Raw genomic sequence first — 16,167 nt, 5'->3', positions numbered from 1 at the left:
CGATATTTGGTTACTGTTCCTGGGCCTGGGAATTTTTGTGTTGCTTTGGGTCGCAAGTTGCAGCCAGTTCTCTCGACTTTGCATTGAGGAGTGTGTGGCAGCTGCCTCCCTGGAAAGTCCATCTTTCCCTTATCTTTGGTTATGTAGCTCCAGGGAACCGAAGGGGCTCCCTACAGAAAACCACTGTTGAATGTAAGGAAATACCATTTTCTGGGTGAGCCCTGGAGGCTCGCTGACAACCCTCCCTCCCTCCGATCAAGGTTTTCACGTGGTTAATACTTAGCCTCCGAACCAGAGTGGCTGTGTCGCTGGGGGTTCGGGGGCTGGGGGGGGGGGTGGAATGGAGTGAGAAGTTTGTTTGTTTCCTTGGGATTGGAGGGAGTTCTGTCTCTCTGTTCGGTTTACGGTTTCAATTTTCTTACCATGTGAGGTCTGTTTTGTAATGCCTACCTTTCTGGGTGCTTAACCCTGGTCAATGGCACATAAGGAAATCCCCCAACCACAACGGGGGTTTTCCAGGGCCATTGCTCCCTCTGCCTCTGAGGGGGGCCAAGTTCAGGCTCATACACAACGCTGTTTTTTTTTTGGACTCTTATAAAGTAAATAGTACTAAATTCTACTATCTAATATCTTAGTATGTCAATGTTTGAACTATGGTGCACACAGTCACAAAAGTACTATCTAGAGAGGAGGATGGGTTGGGTTGAATATCTGTCATATTGCACCACTATACTGTACCTGTACTTTCACTTTGATGTTTTGGGTGTGTGCCATTTGCAATACAGTATACTGTACACTCAGCTACATTAACTCCCTTATTATTTCCTGTTGTTAGTTTAGTAGATTGTGCAAAATAACTCTGAACTTAAATTGGCCCACTCAGCAGCTCAGATAAAACATTATTAATCAGGTGTTCACTGTATTTCTTAATAAAAATATTTGGTGTGTTGGATGTGTATTAATGCGAGAGGAAAGCAGCTGGGAAAGTTATATGTTATTTGTAAGAAAAAAGGCTGATAAGGGGATTTACTGAATTAGAAATCGACAATTATTTGATGTCCTGTAGACTTTTTGAACCTGGGAGCTGTAAAATATCGTAATAATTTACTGTTTCACTTCACAAGTTCACAAGTTGTAAACTGTTGGATGAAGGTAAGTCTTTTTATAATTAAATACCAGTTTGTTTCCTAGAAGAATTTCTCTTATCCAATCCTTTTGTGTATAACGTTAATACAAACATTTTGCATATCTAGTCACTCAGTTTTGTTAATATATTTGCAGACATATGTGTGTAGCCAGCAGCTGGAGTGTGTGTGTTGGCATGCTGATACTGCACACTTTACTACCTCGCACAATGATGGCAGCTACATGGTCTGGTCAGCTACAGATTCTGCTCAGCCCACTGATGGACCCCAGACTGTATATGGACCTTTTCCTTGCAAGCCCATTACAAAAATTTTAAGACCTGCTGGAAAAGAGTGAGTGTGGTAATATTCTTTGAGCAAAATAAAAAAGATTGTATTCACTTGCTCCATTACAAGTGGAGCAAGTAATTGGAGTAATTATATAAGTGTAGTTACCAAAGTGTAATTTACAGTTACAGTTGTAACTGTGTACTTACAGGATGCTCATGGTGTCCTATCGCCCAGTAATACTTCTTGGGAACACTTGAAACTACTGACGGTTTTGACCGCCACCACCTCACTTCCAACATCTAACATTCTGCAAAAGAAAACCTTCTAATATTTCTGGGGGGAGCCCCGTCGGCTCCCCAGTGCTATCCAGGCTGGATGGATATGTATATCTGTCTGGCATCAGTCAATGCATGGAATGCTTGCCTACTGGGAACCACGAGCCAGAACCTGGCCCCCCTCTAGAGAGGCACGAGGAGCAATGGCCTATAGAGACTCCCCTGTGGTTGGGAGCATTTTATGTCTGCCATCGACCGGGACAGGCACCCAGAAAGGTAGGCGCCCCAAAAGAAACTCGTATTCTGGTAAAATTATTGCGTCCGAAAGCTGAACAGGTGAACAGAACTCCCCAAACGAAAATTGGCAAACTAGCATGACGTCATGTCACTGCGCCGCTGTCTGCAAAACCTCCTCCCCTCACCAGGAGGGGGAAAGGGGAGCCCCAGACCCATCTGTCGGCGACCCAACCTACAGTTCTTGGCTGATGGGGGTCAGATGTGCTTGTGCCTCCGTCTCCAGTTTTTCGTTGCAGTTCTGTGCCCTGTGGTGTGGGCTGTCCCTTCAGGTGGTGCGTGAGCCAGGAGTGATATTCCACAGTACTCGGGCTGCATGCGCCTAGGGTCTCCTTCCCTAGATGCCCTGTAAGTACTGCCCTTGGGGCTTTGGGCCACCTTCCACAAGTCACCAAGGGATCTACCTCCACTGTGCCGTTTACTGTTCAGTATTTGGCCGCCCTTGGGGTCAGCTTTTTTTTGTCTTACCCTTGTTTATCTCTTAATCTAGGGTAGAGGGCAGTTTTCGCCACTGGCAGGGGCGTAGGGTACTGCTCAGGTAGTTTTCACCATTAACAGCAGCCGGCTCTGTTTCGCCTGGGTACACTGTCCTCTTGCGGGGTTTTTCTTTTGTTTTTGTTTTCTGTCTGGTGGGGGGGGGGGTCTGCCGTTGTCGTCCCCCATCACTGTTCTTGGGATGTATATATCTCTCCCTTTGTGTGGGTGGTCCTTCCCTCTTGGCCCCCGTGAGTAGACACATCCCGGGGGTTCAGCTTTAGGAGTTTGTTTGGTAGATTTGGACACCGGTTTGGTAGTACCCTGCCTGGGCTTTCCTTAGCATGCTACCAAGGCTAAGGGCCCTGGGAAACTCCACGGGGGCTATGTGGTCCAATGGATGTGACCGCTGAGTCCCCTCTCGCGTCTTGCGGGTTTAAAGGTTGCTCTGTCCCCTTGTCTCAGGGTGACACTCACAGGCTTTGCTTCCACCATGCTGCCTGTTGGGTCAGTGATTGTTTTGACCCCGAGTCGTGCGACGTATGTTGTCTGTACGTACTCCTGTTCACCCAAGCCACTGATGATGATTTGTGGGTGCAGGCAGCTAAGAAGTTGCATGCTAGATTTAGGTTGCTGCAATGCACTCGGTTGGTTGCAGCCCCGGATGACCTGAGACTGCCCCGTTTTGGTTATAGGGACCCGGACTTGGGGGTGGGAGTTGCTTCGGCTTTGGTTCCATCCTCCCCTCCTAGTCCTTCCCCCTTCTGTAGTTCATTCAATCCCCCTCCCCCTTTGTTTCCGGCTCCGAAGCGTCTGAGCGGTTTCGGAGTCGGGGCAGGGTCTAGTTGGTGTTGAGACTCGGGCTGTCTTGGGGGTGGCCCCTTCTGGGGTTGCGGCGGAGGCATTTGAGCTTGGTCCTGCCGGAGCTTCTGGGTCTGGCCAGTGGGCCCCCTTCGTTCCTCCTTTTTCGGCAGCTCCCGCCTTTTCTCTGGAGGTGGGGGTTTGGAGGCCAGCTCAGCCCCGGGTCCTCAGGGTGAAGTTCCCGGGTTTGGGGACGGGTTGGCTTGGGGCCTTGCTCCCCTTTGGACCCCGCCTGGGTTTTTCTGCCCTCCAAGCAGGGCTTGGTGTTAAAAGGAGAGGGGGGTTCTCATTTAATCCCTCCGCGTACGAGTTGGATTTGGTGTGCATCCCTCCCCGGGTTCGGTTCCATGATCCTGCAGGTTCTTTGGTTCCGTCTTTCCGGAGGTTTCTGGCTTCCCACGTCTCGTCTTCTGTGGTGCGGGAGGCCTTGGAGGCTTACTTCCTGCGCAACCTGGATTATGCCTTTATTATTCATTATATTATTGCCTGGATTATTCGTGTACGGCTCTTCTAGTTCGTACTGGGTTCATTATGAAGTTCTGGAGTTGTCCTGGTTGGCAGACTGTCCTCTTTTCTCGTTGGAGGCTTGGCACACGTTTTGTCGGTCCCGCGCGCTTGAGTGGTAAAAGACTCAGTTGGCATTTCAGGTTTTCCTGGGAGGAGGGCAACTTCGAGCATCTCAATGCTTGTTTGTTCACCCCTGCCCTTCTGCGGGATGTTGGAGTCATGCAGCTTCACGTGCAGGTTCCTTTCCTTTCAGCTGCCTTGATTGCGGAGGATTTGCCTACTCGTGGCCTGCTTGCTTCAGCACTGGCGTTTCTTTTCCCTTCTTGAGCTGTCCTCGGACTGACTTGAGTTGGATGTAGGGGAACTTGGGGGCGCTGCCGGGTCCGGTACTTACCTAATTCGGTGCGCTGCCTTCCGCAGTGCAGGCGTCGTCTGCTCTGTTGAAGCTCTTCGCGCTACTCCTGCAGGATGCGGTTTCGCGGTACTATGCTTCTCACCTCGCGTGTCAGCAGGCGGTGCTGGCTTCTTTAGATTCCGTTTGGGCCCTGGCTCTTCGGTTGTCTTCGCCTTTTTGTCTGATGCTGTTTGTCGAGTCTGCTGTGGTGCAGTACCTGCAGGCGGCCTCGGTTAGTTGTTGGCCTATGTTCGAGTTGTTGTTGTTGTTGTTGTTGCCCCTGGGGGCTCGTGGGGGGCCTTCCCGGAAGGGTCGTGCCAGGGCTCGGGAAGCTTTTCGTCATGGCCATTGGTGCCAGATTCAGGGCAGGTGCAGCTTACGGTTCTGGCTGTTTCTGGTTGGCGCGGGGATCGCCCTCTTTGCCGCATGGGTTCTCACGAGGCGCGTCGGCCCTTTTGCGGTTCGTCCCATTGATGGGGGGTGGCTCGCCCTGTTTGCTCGCGTCTGGTCCCATGATTCGTGGGCTTTTCTGGTCTTTTCATGCGGCCTGTGGTGGCATTAGGTGCTCCTCCCTCCTTAGAGGGGGTTCAGGGCTGGCGGGGCAGGCCTCTTCTCCTGCGCTCTGTACTCAACCAATTGTACTCACCTAATTGTGGTTGTGGGGGTTGAGCTTTGGCTCTTTGGTTCCGCCTCTCAACTGTCAATCAACTGGTGTACAGATTCCTGAGCCTACTGGGCTCTATCATATCTACATTTGAAACTGTATGGAGTCAGCCTCCACCACATCACTTCCTAGTGCATTCCATTTAACTACTCTGACACTGAAAAAATTCTTTCTAACGTCTCTGTGGCTCATCTGGGTACTAAGTTTCCACCTGTGTCTGTCGGGTCATCTCAGAGTGGGTTCGCTTGGGTGTGGTCGAAACAACGGTGTCCCTCAGGTGGGATTCCTGCCTGTTTCCAGTCCCGAAACGGGACTGTGCGGACCTCCGGTTCATTCTGGACTTGTCCCGTCTGAACCTGTGGGTTTATTGCCTCTCCTTCAGGATAACTACTCTATCCCAGGTCCATCTTCTATTGGAGCCGGGCGCTTGGATGGTGTCCCTGGACCTCAAGGATGTGTATTGGCACGTCCCAGTTCACCCAAGGTTCAGGGACTGGCTTGGTTTTGTTGTGGGGCGTCAGGGTTACTGCTTTCGTTGTCTTCCCTTTGGGTTGAATCTGGCGCCTCGCGTTTTCACATACCTTACACGGGTCGTGGTGTCCCACCTGCGTCTGTTAGGTGTTCAGGTTCTGGCCTACCTCGACGACTGGCTGGTTTGGGCTCCAGCTAGTCCGCGTGTCTGCTCGCCAGGGATTTGGTTCTTTCCCAGCTCGCCGGGTTCGGGTTCTTGGTAAACTGGAAAAGTCTCATCTGGTTCCCTCTCAGGTTCGGTCTTGGCTGGGTCTGGTTTGGGATGTTCGGACCGCTTCCTTGTCTCTGCCTCCGGCGGCTCTGCTTCGCCTGCGGTCCCGCCTTTACCTGTTTCTGAGGGGTTCCTGGGTCACGCGGTGGTTGCTCGAGAGTTTGTGCGGGAGCCTGAACTTTGCCATGATGGTCTACCCGCCGGGTCGGGTGTGGCTTCGTCGCCTGTTCTGGTTCCTTCGGGGACGGCCCTTCCGCCTCTCTCGCTATCGTTGGGTTTGGCCTCCAGAGGTTTTGCGTCGGTTGCTGTGTCGCCGGCTTCCTCTTAGAGTTTTTCGAGGGTTCAGTGCCTTGGCGCCTACCTGAGCCCTCGCTCGATGTGTACATGGACGCGTTGTCTCTTGGCTGTGGTTTTGTGACCAGTGCTCACCAGGTCGGCCAGGGGCGATGGGGTCCGTCCTTTTATCGGGCTCACAGCATGGTCCGGGAGTTCGCGGCGGTGCGGTTGTTGCTCCAGAGGGTTCGAGTCGCTCGCGGATCAACGAACCAGCTCCATTCGGACTGCTCCCCGGTAGTTCATTGCCTGAACCGAGGGGGTTCGATGTGGTCCTTGGCTCTTTGGGGCTGGTCGCTTCGGGTGACTCATCTGCTGAGTTCTTGGGGTTTGGCTTTCCTGGTGGTTCATGTCCGGGGGGTGTCCAACATCTTGGTGGACGGCTAGTCTCGTTTCCTTCTCCTTTCCAGAGAATGGACGGTCGACACCAACTCCTTCAGTTGGCTGTGCCAGACGTTCGGGACTCTGGATGTGGATTTCTTCGCGTCGGCGTGGTCGAGGCGTCTCCCAGTATATGTGGTGCCCTTCCCCAACTGCGAGGCCGTCGGGGTTGATGCCTTCAGGCAGGACTTAGCGAGGTGAGGTTACCTGTACCTCTTTCCCCCGGATCAGCTGTTGCTCCAGATCCTGGCTTGCTTGGAGACTTAGTAGGGTCGGGTTGTCCTTCTGGCTCCGTAGTGAACGGCCCAGCCTTGGTTTCAGGCGCTGTTTGCTCGGTGTCCGAACTCGAAGGTCTTCCCGCGGCTCCGCGTCTTTCAGCGGATCGGTCCAGCCCAGTACGAGGCTGGTTTGGTCTTCTTCTCAAGTCTTCGCGTCTGGAGTTTTTGACTCTGGTTTATCATCAATTGTATGGTGCGCAGGTGGCGTCGTTGTTGGTTTCCCACCTGCGTGCTTTGTCTCGGTGGCAGTATGAAGTTTCCTGGCGGTCTTTCCGGTTATTCCTATCACTGCATAGGTGTTTCTTCGGTCTCTGATAGGGTTGTTCTGTCTTTTCTCTCTTGGTTATTCCAGGATCGTCATCTTATGCCCAATACTGTCACCTCGTATCGCGCGGTGCTGGCTGAGCCGCTTCAGCTTACTTTTGGTGTTGATGTTACTTCTGCTCCGTTCCGCAAGCTGTCTCAGGCATTGTTTCACCTCCGGCCTGCTCTTGTGCCTCCTGAGCCGTCCTGGTCCTCGGACCGGATGCTCTCGTTTCTCTCTTCTCCTCGGTTTGTTGTGACCTCTTCTGTTTGGGATTGTTTTTCTAAGCTCTTTTCCTGTTGGCATTGGCTTCTGGGGGTCGGGTAGGGAGGCAAACTTGCGTTTGTAAGTTTGCGGCTTTGGCTGCCGTCTTTGGCAACATGTCGTGGGTTGACATTCGGGCACGGGGTTTTTGGAGGTCGAACAGGGTCCTGGCTGCTCGCTACCTGGTGAATGTTCCAGGGCCAGGTAGGGCCTGCGTTGCTTTGGGACAGAGGTTTCAGCCAGTTTTCTCGACTTCGCGTTTAAGAGTGAGGACGAACTGCCTCCCGGGTAAGTCCCTGTTTTTTCCTTATCTTTGGGTAGTTAGCTCTGGGAAGCCGATGGGGCTTCCCCCAGAAAACCAGCATTGAATGTACAGTACAACCTCGATTCAACGTACCCCGATTCAACGAATCTCCGGCTAGTTCGCACACTTTTCAGGCCGGATTTACTCACCCGGTTCGACAAACAATGATTCGCCGAAGCGGGGGATGTTCGGATTTGCTTACAATGTCGAGACAGAGTTCACAAACTGGTGGAAAACTTTCCCATTCTATCACAGATAACAATTATTAATTCCTTCATATGACAAGTTCTATCACACAAGTGGACCACACAAGTGGACTACACAAGTTGTCCACAAGCTTACGATGTTGGGACAGAGTTCACAGAGTGGTGGAAAACTTTACCATATATCACAGATTACAATTAATAATTCCTTCATATGACAAGTTGGATCACACAAGTGGACCACACAACAAGTGAACCATATGAACCAAACACCAGCCAGAATGGTCCACACAAGAAGTGATGCATATTAACCAAATACCAGCCAGAGTGGTCCACACAAGTGAACGACGGAGTTTCAATGATTTTCGTTCTCCAATTTGTGGCACACGTATCTTTGTAAATTAATTTAAAGGCTGAAGCGTGAATAGCTAGCTAATGTGTTGAAATCTTCTTATATACATTTTCTGTAATGAAACAAGATGAGTGAAAGTGGACAGATAAGGGAATACTGTACAGTAAACCTCACTGTACAGTGAGGTTTCACTCACTTTCGTCTGTGTTGTCATAGTTCAGTGACCCATGACTTTGAACGTTTCACATTAAATCATTTCTAAAACTGGTGTTTTAATAACTTTATTATTCTAATTAAACTAGACTAAATAAAACCAAAAATATAGTGTAATATGATAGATATCTGCTATTTGAGAAATTATTCACGTTATTGGCGGCACAACTCCAGCACGAGTGGACGGGTCTAATCCCTGTCCACACAACGCCATGCTTGTTTTGTTCGATTTCATCGCAACAGTTCAGTGATCTATGGCTTCGAAATAATAAAATTAATAAATCAGTTCCAAAGTAGGTATTTTTTATAGCTCTTATTACCGTAATAATGTTGCTAAACTGAACATGTAACCTAAAAATATATAATTTGATGTAAATCGAATATTTGAGAGAAATTTATGTTACTGGAAATCGAACACAACACCAGGTGTGTTTTGTTCGATTTCGTCGCCACAGTTCAGTGACCTACGGCTTCGAAATAATAAAATTAATAAATCAGTTCCAAAATAAGTATTTTTTATAGCTCTTATTACCGTAATAATGTTGCTAAACTAAATATATAACCCAAAAATATATAATTTGATGTAAATCGAATATTAAAGAGAGGTTTATGTTACTGGATCTGGCGTAAACACCAGCCTACTGAAGGGTGTACGTATAGACTTAGTCTGCGTTCGTACAGTATGCACCCTTAGCTTTGTCTGCGATTGACATACAGTATTTATCCGCCGGTGGAAGAATAATTGTGGAATTGATCAGTTTTTTACTACAGCTCTTTGGTTATAAAGCAAAATGTCTCAGGGGCTTACTAATAGTGCCTTATTAATGCCAAAAATGAAGCAATATTTTGCAAGGACTAGTAGCAGAAAATCAACCAGCCCGAGCACAGCCGTACCCAGCACGAGAACAGCCGTACCAACACAAGAACAGCTGTACCAAGCACGAGAACAGCCGTACCCAGCAGGAGAACAGCCATACCCAAGCACGAGAACAGCCGTACCAAGCACGAGAACAGCCGTACCAAGCACGAGAACAGCCGTACCAAGCACGAGAACAGCCGTACCAAGCACGAGAACAGCCGTACCAAGCACGAGAACAGCCGTACCAAGCACGAGAACAGCCGTACCAAGCACGAGAACAGCCGTACCAAGCACGAGAACAGCCGTACCAAGCACGAGAACAGCCGTACCAAGCACGAGAACAGCTGTACCCAGCTCGAGAACAGCCGTACTCAGCAAGAGAACAGCCGTACCAAGTACAAGAACAGCCGTACCAAGTACGAGAACAGCCGTACCAAGCACGAGAACAGCCGAACCCAGCACGAGAACAGCGGTACCCAGCACGAGAACAGCCGTACCCAGCACGAGAACAGTCGTACCCAGCACGAGAACAGTCGTACCCAGCACGAGCAGAGTTGTACCCAGCACTGGTACAACAGCCGTACCCAGCACGAGCACAGTTGTACCCAGCACTGGTACAACAGCAGCCAGCACCAGCTCAGAAGCAGCTAAACCCACAGCAGCAGCGAGCACCAGCAAAGCTGATGCAAACATCTAAAAACATCGTGTGCGGCATGAACAGTTAGAACAAGTGTTAAATTTAAGTGTGTACACAGTGTTAAAATTAAAGTTGCAGTAATTTTAGTGCACAATAGTTTTCATAAACTGTATTGTAGTACTCAACATACAGCAGAACTACTTTTAATCAACACAGTGCTAACGGCATAATGCACTCCAGCACGTATTTACTGTAGAGCATTCACAACTTCACAAAACATCAAGATGGACATAACTCCAACAATAAAGTAAATATTATGAATTACAGTATTTTTTAGTAGAGAAGTAATATATAGGTACAGTATGTAATATGATAATGCATTTTTATTGTGTACAAGAAAAAAAAAAAAAGACACTGACATAAACGCCTCCTGAAGGTCACCTCTTGCAACGAATCCAACGCTCCAATGAACTGGGGTTGGTCCCATATAGTACGTTGAATCGAGGTTGTACTGTAATGAAATGCTATTTTCTGGGTGAGTCCCGGAGGCTCCCTGGCATTCCTCCCTCCCTCTGGTCAGCAGTGTTTTTCATGCTTTTTGACATCTAGCCTAAAAACTGTAGGTTGGTTGCTGGCGAATGGGTCTGGGGCTTCCCCTTTCCCCTCCCGGGGGTGGGGGGCGTTATGCAGACAGCGATGCGGCAACATGACGAAATCATGCTACTTTGCTAATTTTCGTTTGGGGAGTTCTGTCCACCTGTTCGGCTTTTGGTCGCAATAATTTTACCAGAATAGGTGGTTTGTTTTGGGGCGCTTACCTTTCTGGGTGCCTGTCCCGGTCGATGGCAGACATAGACTGATCCCAACTACAGGGGGGTGTCTCTATAGGCCATTGCTCCTTGTGCCTCTCTAGAGGGGGGGGGGGGCCAGGTTCTGGCTCGTGGTCCCCGGTAGGCAAGAAATCCATGCATTGACTGATGCCAGACAGATATACATATCCATCCAGCCTGGATAGCGCCGGGAAGCCTCCGGGACTCACCCATAAAATGGCGTTTCATTACATTTAACGCTGGATTTTTGGCACCTATATTTCCTTAACTTGAATCTGTGTCCTCTTGTTCTCGAAGTTGCTGGTATCAGAAATTCCTCTTGGTCAGTTTAGTAGATTCCTGTTAGTATTTTGTAAATGGTGATCATATCACCTCTTTTTCTTCTATCTTCTACTGTTGGCATGTTTAACACCTCCAGTCTCTCCTTGTAACTCTTGTTTTTAAATTTCATAAGTCATTTTGTAGCATGCCGTTGCATCTTTTCTCGTTTATTTATGTGCTTCTTGAGATTTGGGCACCATTCATCTGCTGCATATTCCAATTTGGTCTTTCATAAGTCATGAACACTTTCTTTAGTATTTCACCATCAAAATAATTAAAAGCAAGTCTGAAGTTGGAAAGCGACACATACACTTCTCTCACAATGATCGTTTGGTCTAAAAAAACAATTAGTGCACTCAGAGCAGGTTACTTTAAAGAACTGAGTCTCTGTGTATAGAATAATGGAATAGGACCTTGGTTCTATTTTACTTGTGTTCGGAATCTGAGGTAATGACTAATAGGAACAAGTGGGGGCATTCGTATTGTGATGCTAGAGATGAAATTCTTGGACCGTCACAAAACGAACAACTGCGAATGTATTTGCCAAGGATGTTTTCATCAATCAAAAACGAAAGTTAGAGGTTTGAAGGCGATCAGATACAGCCCTAGCTCTAACCATAAACGATGCCAACTAGCGAGCCATCCCCATTGCTGTCGCCACCACTGCAGCATCAAGGTTCTCATCGGAGGGTTGTTGCCATCGGGGGCATGACAAAACCTCCAACCTTAGAGGGAGAAGTCTTAGTGGATCGCAGTGAGAATGCTGCTCTGCCACCTACAACACCCTGATTGGTACGTAAGTTGTCTACGAACGATTTGGTACAGCACATTACCATTATAGATTTCCTTATTTGGTATGGAGTTGCCTGCACTGTTTGGCATGACTGCCTCGGATTCCCATTACATGGATCCATTACACACTGCCCCTCGCCTCCCTCCTCCCAAAAGAGAGGGAGAGAGGGAAGTCTGGAATGGCACAGGTGTCTTTCCTTTAGACTCTGGTCTTTGATCATCCCAATGCCAGCCATACATGATATCATTGCTTCTCCAGCTAGGACTCTGCCTTAGAGACTTTCAGGCATAATTCCATGGATGTAGTCTCGCTCCACTGCTTGATGGACCAAGAACGAAACCTTTTGTCCAAACCTGCCGTTTCTCTCGTACTGAACAGGACTGCTGTCAGTCCTGCTCAGTCCTGCCTGCTCCAACAGCACTGTTTAACAGTAGGGTAAAACCAACCTGTCTCATAATGGTCTAAACCCAGCTCACATTCCCTATTGGTGGGTGAACAATCTGAAGCTTGGTGAATTCTGCTTCTCAATGATAGGAAGCGCTGACAGCGAAGGATAAAAAAGCGACATCGCTATGTACGCTTGGCAGCCGCAAGCCACTTATCCCTTGGATATTTTTCTGACACCTCTTGCTTAAAACTCCTAAAGTCAAAAGGATCGATAGGCCTTGCTTTCGCATTCCATATTCATACTGAAAATCAGGATCAAGCCAGCATTTGCCTTTTGCTTTACTTGAGGTTTCTGTCCACAGTGAGCTGGCCTTAGGACAGCTGCGTTATCATTTGACTGATGTACCGCCCAGTCAAACTCCCCACCTGATAATGTTCTTGGAGCGGATCGTGGCGGGCGCGAACGCCCGGGCTTGTGGCCGTACAGCTGGAAGACGAACCAACCCGAAGATGCAGAAGCGTGAATCCCATACGCCTGGGGAAGAAGGCTAGCTCCAAAACTGGGACACTCGCTCATCGGTCATCGTCCTTTCACCGCTTAGGGCTAGAAACAGGAAATACTCCCAAGAGAGAGAACTCCGATTATCGGCAGCAACCGACGCAAAGCCCTCAAAGAACGAACCCAGCGATCATGAGAAAGGCGGAAGGAACATTCCCAAAGGAACCATAACAGACGCAGAAGCCAAACCCAACCTAGCGGGTCAATCAGCACAGTGAAGTTCAGAACCCTCGAACAACCGCCGAGTAACCCAGGAGCCTCCCAGAAACAGCTAAAGGCTGGATCGCACCCATAGCAATGCCTCCAGAGGGGGAGAGGCATGGAAGTGGTCCAAGAGTCCCAAACAAGACCCAGCCAGGTCCAAACCTGGGACGAAACCAGATGGGACTTCCGCCAGCTCACCAGGAACCCAAACTTGGCGAGCTGGAAAGAACCATACCCCTGGCGAACAGATCGGCTGGGAGCCCACACCAACTAGTCGTCGAGGTAGGCCAGAAACTGAACCCCTAACAGACGCAGACGGGTCACCACGACCTGGGTAAGATGCGTGAACATGCGAGGTGCCAGATTCAAGCTAAAAGGAAGGCAATGAAAGCTGTAAGCCTGATGCCCCATCACGAAACCTAACAAGTCCCTGAACCCCAGGTGAATAGGAACGTGCCAATAAGTGTCCTAGAGATCCAGGGACACCATTTAGGCCTCTGGCTCCAACAGAAACTGAACTTGAGAGAGAGAGATCATCCAAAATGATGGACAAGGAATCTAGGGATCAGACGGGACAAGTCGAGAATAAACTTCAGATCCACAGCCTTGTTTCGGCACTGGAAACAGACAGGAAACCCATCTGAAGGATGGGGTCGTTTCGACCACTCCCAAGCATAATCACTCTGAGATGACCCGACAGAGCGCATGGGAAGAAGCCTGCCCTGCCAGCCCCGAACCCCCCGGAGGAGGAGGAGCTGCCCAACGCCACCACAGACCAGAGAAGACGACCCAAAGCGCCCACGAATTGTGGAATCAGGCACGAGCAAACAGAGTGAGCCGCCCCCCTTCCCCCCCTTAAACAGCGAGAATCGTAAAAGGGCTGATGCCCATTATGAAAACCGGCCGAAGAGCAGAGTGATCATTGCACCGACCAAATGACGCTGGCTCCGACGGCAACGTCGGCTCAGTAGCTGGCACCAAAGGCCCACCTCGACCGGAGGAACCCTGAACCCTGGTATGACCCTTCCAAGAAGGCCGAGAATGGCCACCCTGGAAAACCAACAAGTCCGACAAGGGACGACAAGTAGACGAAGCCGCCTGCAGAAACTGCATGACTGCAGACTCCACAAACAACAACGGACAAAATGGCGAAGAAAACTTAAGAGCCAGGGCCCAGGTGGATTCCAAAGAGTGTGTGAGCACAACCTGTCAGCACGCGAGGTGAGAAGCAAAGAACAGAGACACTGCCACCTTGAGATTCGGCATAAACAACTTCAATAGTCCGGCCTCTACCTGAGCCACCGAGGCCAGTGCACCAGACGAAGGCCTCCACATCCTCTTCAAGCCACGCCAAACACAGCTCGAGAAAGGAAAAGAAGTGCAAGTTCGAAGCCAAATGCCCTCAGCATGCAAATCCTCAACAACCAAAGATGCTGAAAGGGTAGGAACCTCACATGCAGCTGTGCAAGGCCAACATCCAGAGGAAGCACAGGGGCAAACTAGCATGCATTAAGGTGCTGAAACTCGCTCTCCAAGTAAACCTGTGGAACGGTAGAAGTTTCTCGCCATTCGAGTGTGGGGTTCCGACAGAACCCATGCCACACCCCTAACGAAGAGAACAGTCAATCTGCCAGCCAGGAAAACTCTGGAACCTCGAAACGCACCCGATATGGGGAAGGAGAACCAAACTTAAATGAGGACGGATTCATCACAGAGGCAGAATCCGGGTCTCACAGGAGGTATGCAGCAGGCGCCTCCCAAACCTCCAATAGGAAATCCAAGAAACAGAAAACCTCCGGAAAGGAGCAGCCGAGGAACCAAAGGGGTCCCGGAACCGAACCTGGGAAGGAGTTGACCCCAAATCACAATCGTACAGGGAAGGGGGGGTAAGAAAACCTCTCCTCCCTGCAGCAACAAGCCCCTCAAAGGGGGCATTAACTCCCAAGCAGGGTCAAAAGGGCCCCAGGCCTGGGATCCCCCAACTCGGGACCCAGGATACAGCAGTCCTCCATACCCACTACCCCTGAAGAAAAGGCAGAATCCAGGGGAAAGGCAGAAAACAAGGGGGCCTGCTGGTAAAGCCCAGAAGCCTTGTCAGGAGCAACTGGCTCGAATGGCTCCATCCTCAACCTGTGTGGGGGCAGCTTCCGAAGCTGCCAAGTCTCGTTACTAGCTAAACCCTGCCCCAACTCCGAAACCTCTCAGATGTTTGTGAGCCAGAAGTGGGGGGGGGGAGGGGGGCAAGGGAGCAGGGTAAACAACAGGGAACAGATATGTGAGCGCGGACTGAACCAAAGTCAAAGCGACTAACGCCTCCAAGTCCGGGTTCTTTTAACCAAAATGGGGCAGCCTCGGGGCATCCGGGTGGGCAACCAACCTAGCATGTTGCAGCAACCTAAACTGAGCATGCAATGCAGATGCTGTCTTTACCCTAACAGTAATATCATCAGAATTGTATTGGAGATGAAACAGAGAACACTACTTGCAAGACTCCGGGTCAAAGGTGTCGATCCAACAGGCAGTGTGACGGAGGGAAAAGTGGTGACTGTCACCCTGAGACAAGGGCACACAGCAACCTTCAAATTCGCACGAAGCGGACTGGAACTCGGAAGACGCATCCATAGGTCCACCAAGCCCCGACAAGGTTTTCCTGGGCCTGTAGGCTGACTCCTACGGGAAGCCCGGGCAAGGTGCAGCTAACCTGTTAGACCCAAAGCTAACAAGGGGGATGATCACAACCCTGAAAACCCTGCGACGTGTACAATCACGGGGGCCTAGCAGAGGGCCACCAAAATATCATAAGTGGACCTATAGCCACTGCAGGCAGACCCCCTCCAAACACACACAACAAAAAGTAAAAGAAAAACCCTACAAAAGTGCAACGTCACCAAGAAAAACAGGCACTGGCTGCTGCTGTCGGTAGGCAAGCTGCACAATACATTTAGACGCCCCAACCAGCAACAACATCGCTTCCTACCCAAGGTCAAACAAGGGCCATGAAAACCCCAGCTGGCTCCAAGGACAGGGTAAAAGCCGAGCAACAAGAACCCCTATGGAAATGGTTTTCGAACACCAGGGAAGATACCCCTGATGCGCAAGGGTAGTACTCACAAGGCACTTTCTGAAGGCTGCCCTAAGCGCATGCAGAGTCGGTACACGTCAGGTACACCTGGCCACCACGCCACGAAACAACAGAGGATGACACAAAGGAAAACGCTCCTTGAGACACTGAGGCCAGAGATGACGAATGCCCCGGATTGCAATAGCCAACGAACTGGGGTTGAATATCCAGCTCCCCCCCCCCCTCCTCCTGTGACTC

General features: G+C 50.1%; 1 protein-coding gene across 4 annotated transcripts in view; it reads left to right on the top strand.

Moving 5' to 3' along the window:
• l(2)gl (LLGL domain-containing protein l(2)gl) overlaps positions 1-16,167 on the top strand; it is a 248,488-nt gene that overhangs the window by 145,473 nt on the left and 86,848 nt on the right. For all 4 annotated transcript variants that reach the window (XM_045743926.2, XM_045743930.2, XM_069324922.1 and 1 more), the window contains exon 7: positions 1,282-1,478. In XM_045743926.2, coding sequence (XP_045599882.2) covers positions 1,282-1,478 — 197 coding nt within the window. The remainder of the gene's footprint in view (positions 1-1,281; positions 1,479-16,167) is intronic.

This window comes from Procambarus clarkii, chromosome 15 (assembly GCF_040958095.1).
Source record: "Procambarus clarkii isolate CNS0578487 chromosome 15, FALCON_Pclarkii_2.0, whole genome shotgun sequence".
In the NCBI taxonomy this organism is placed as follows: Eukaryota; Metazoa; Arthropoda; class Malacostraca; order Decapoda; family Cambaridae; genus Procambarus; species Procambarus clarkii.
This window is presented reverse-complemented; position numbering and strand designations above follow the sequence as displayed.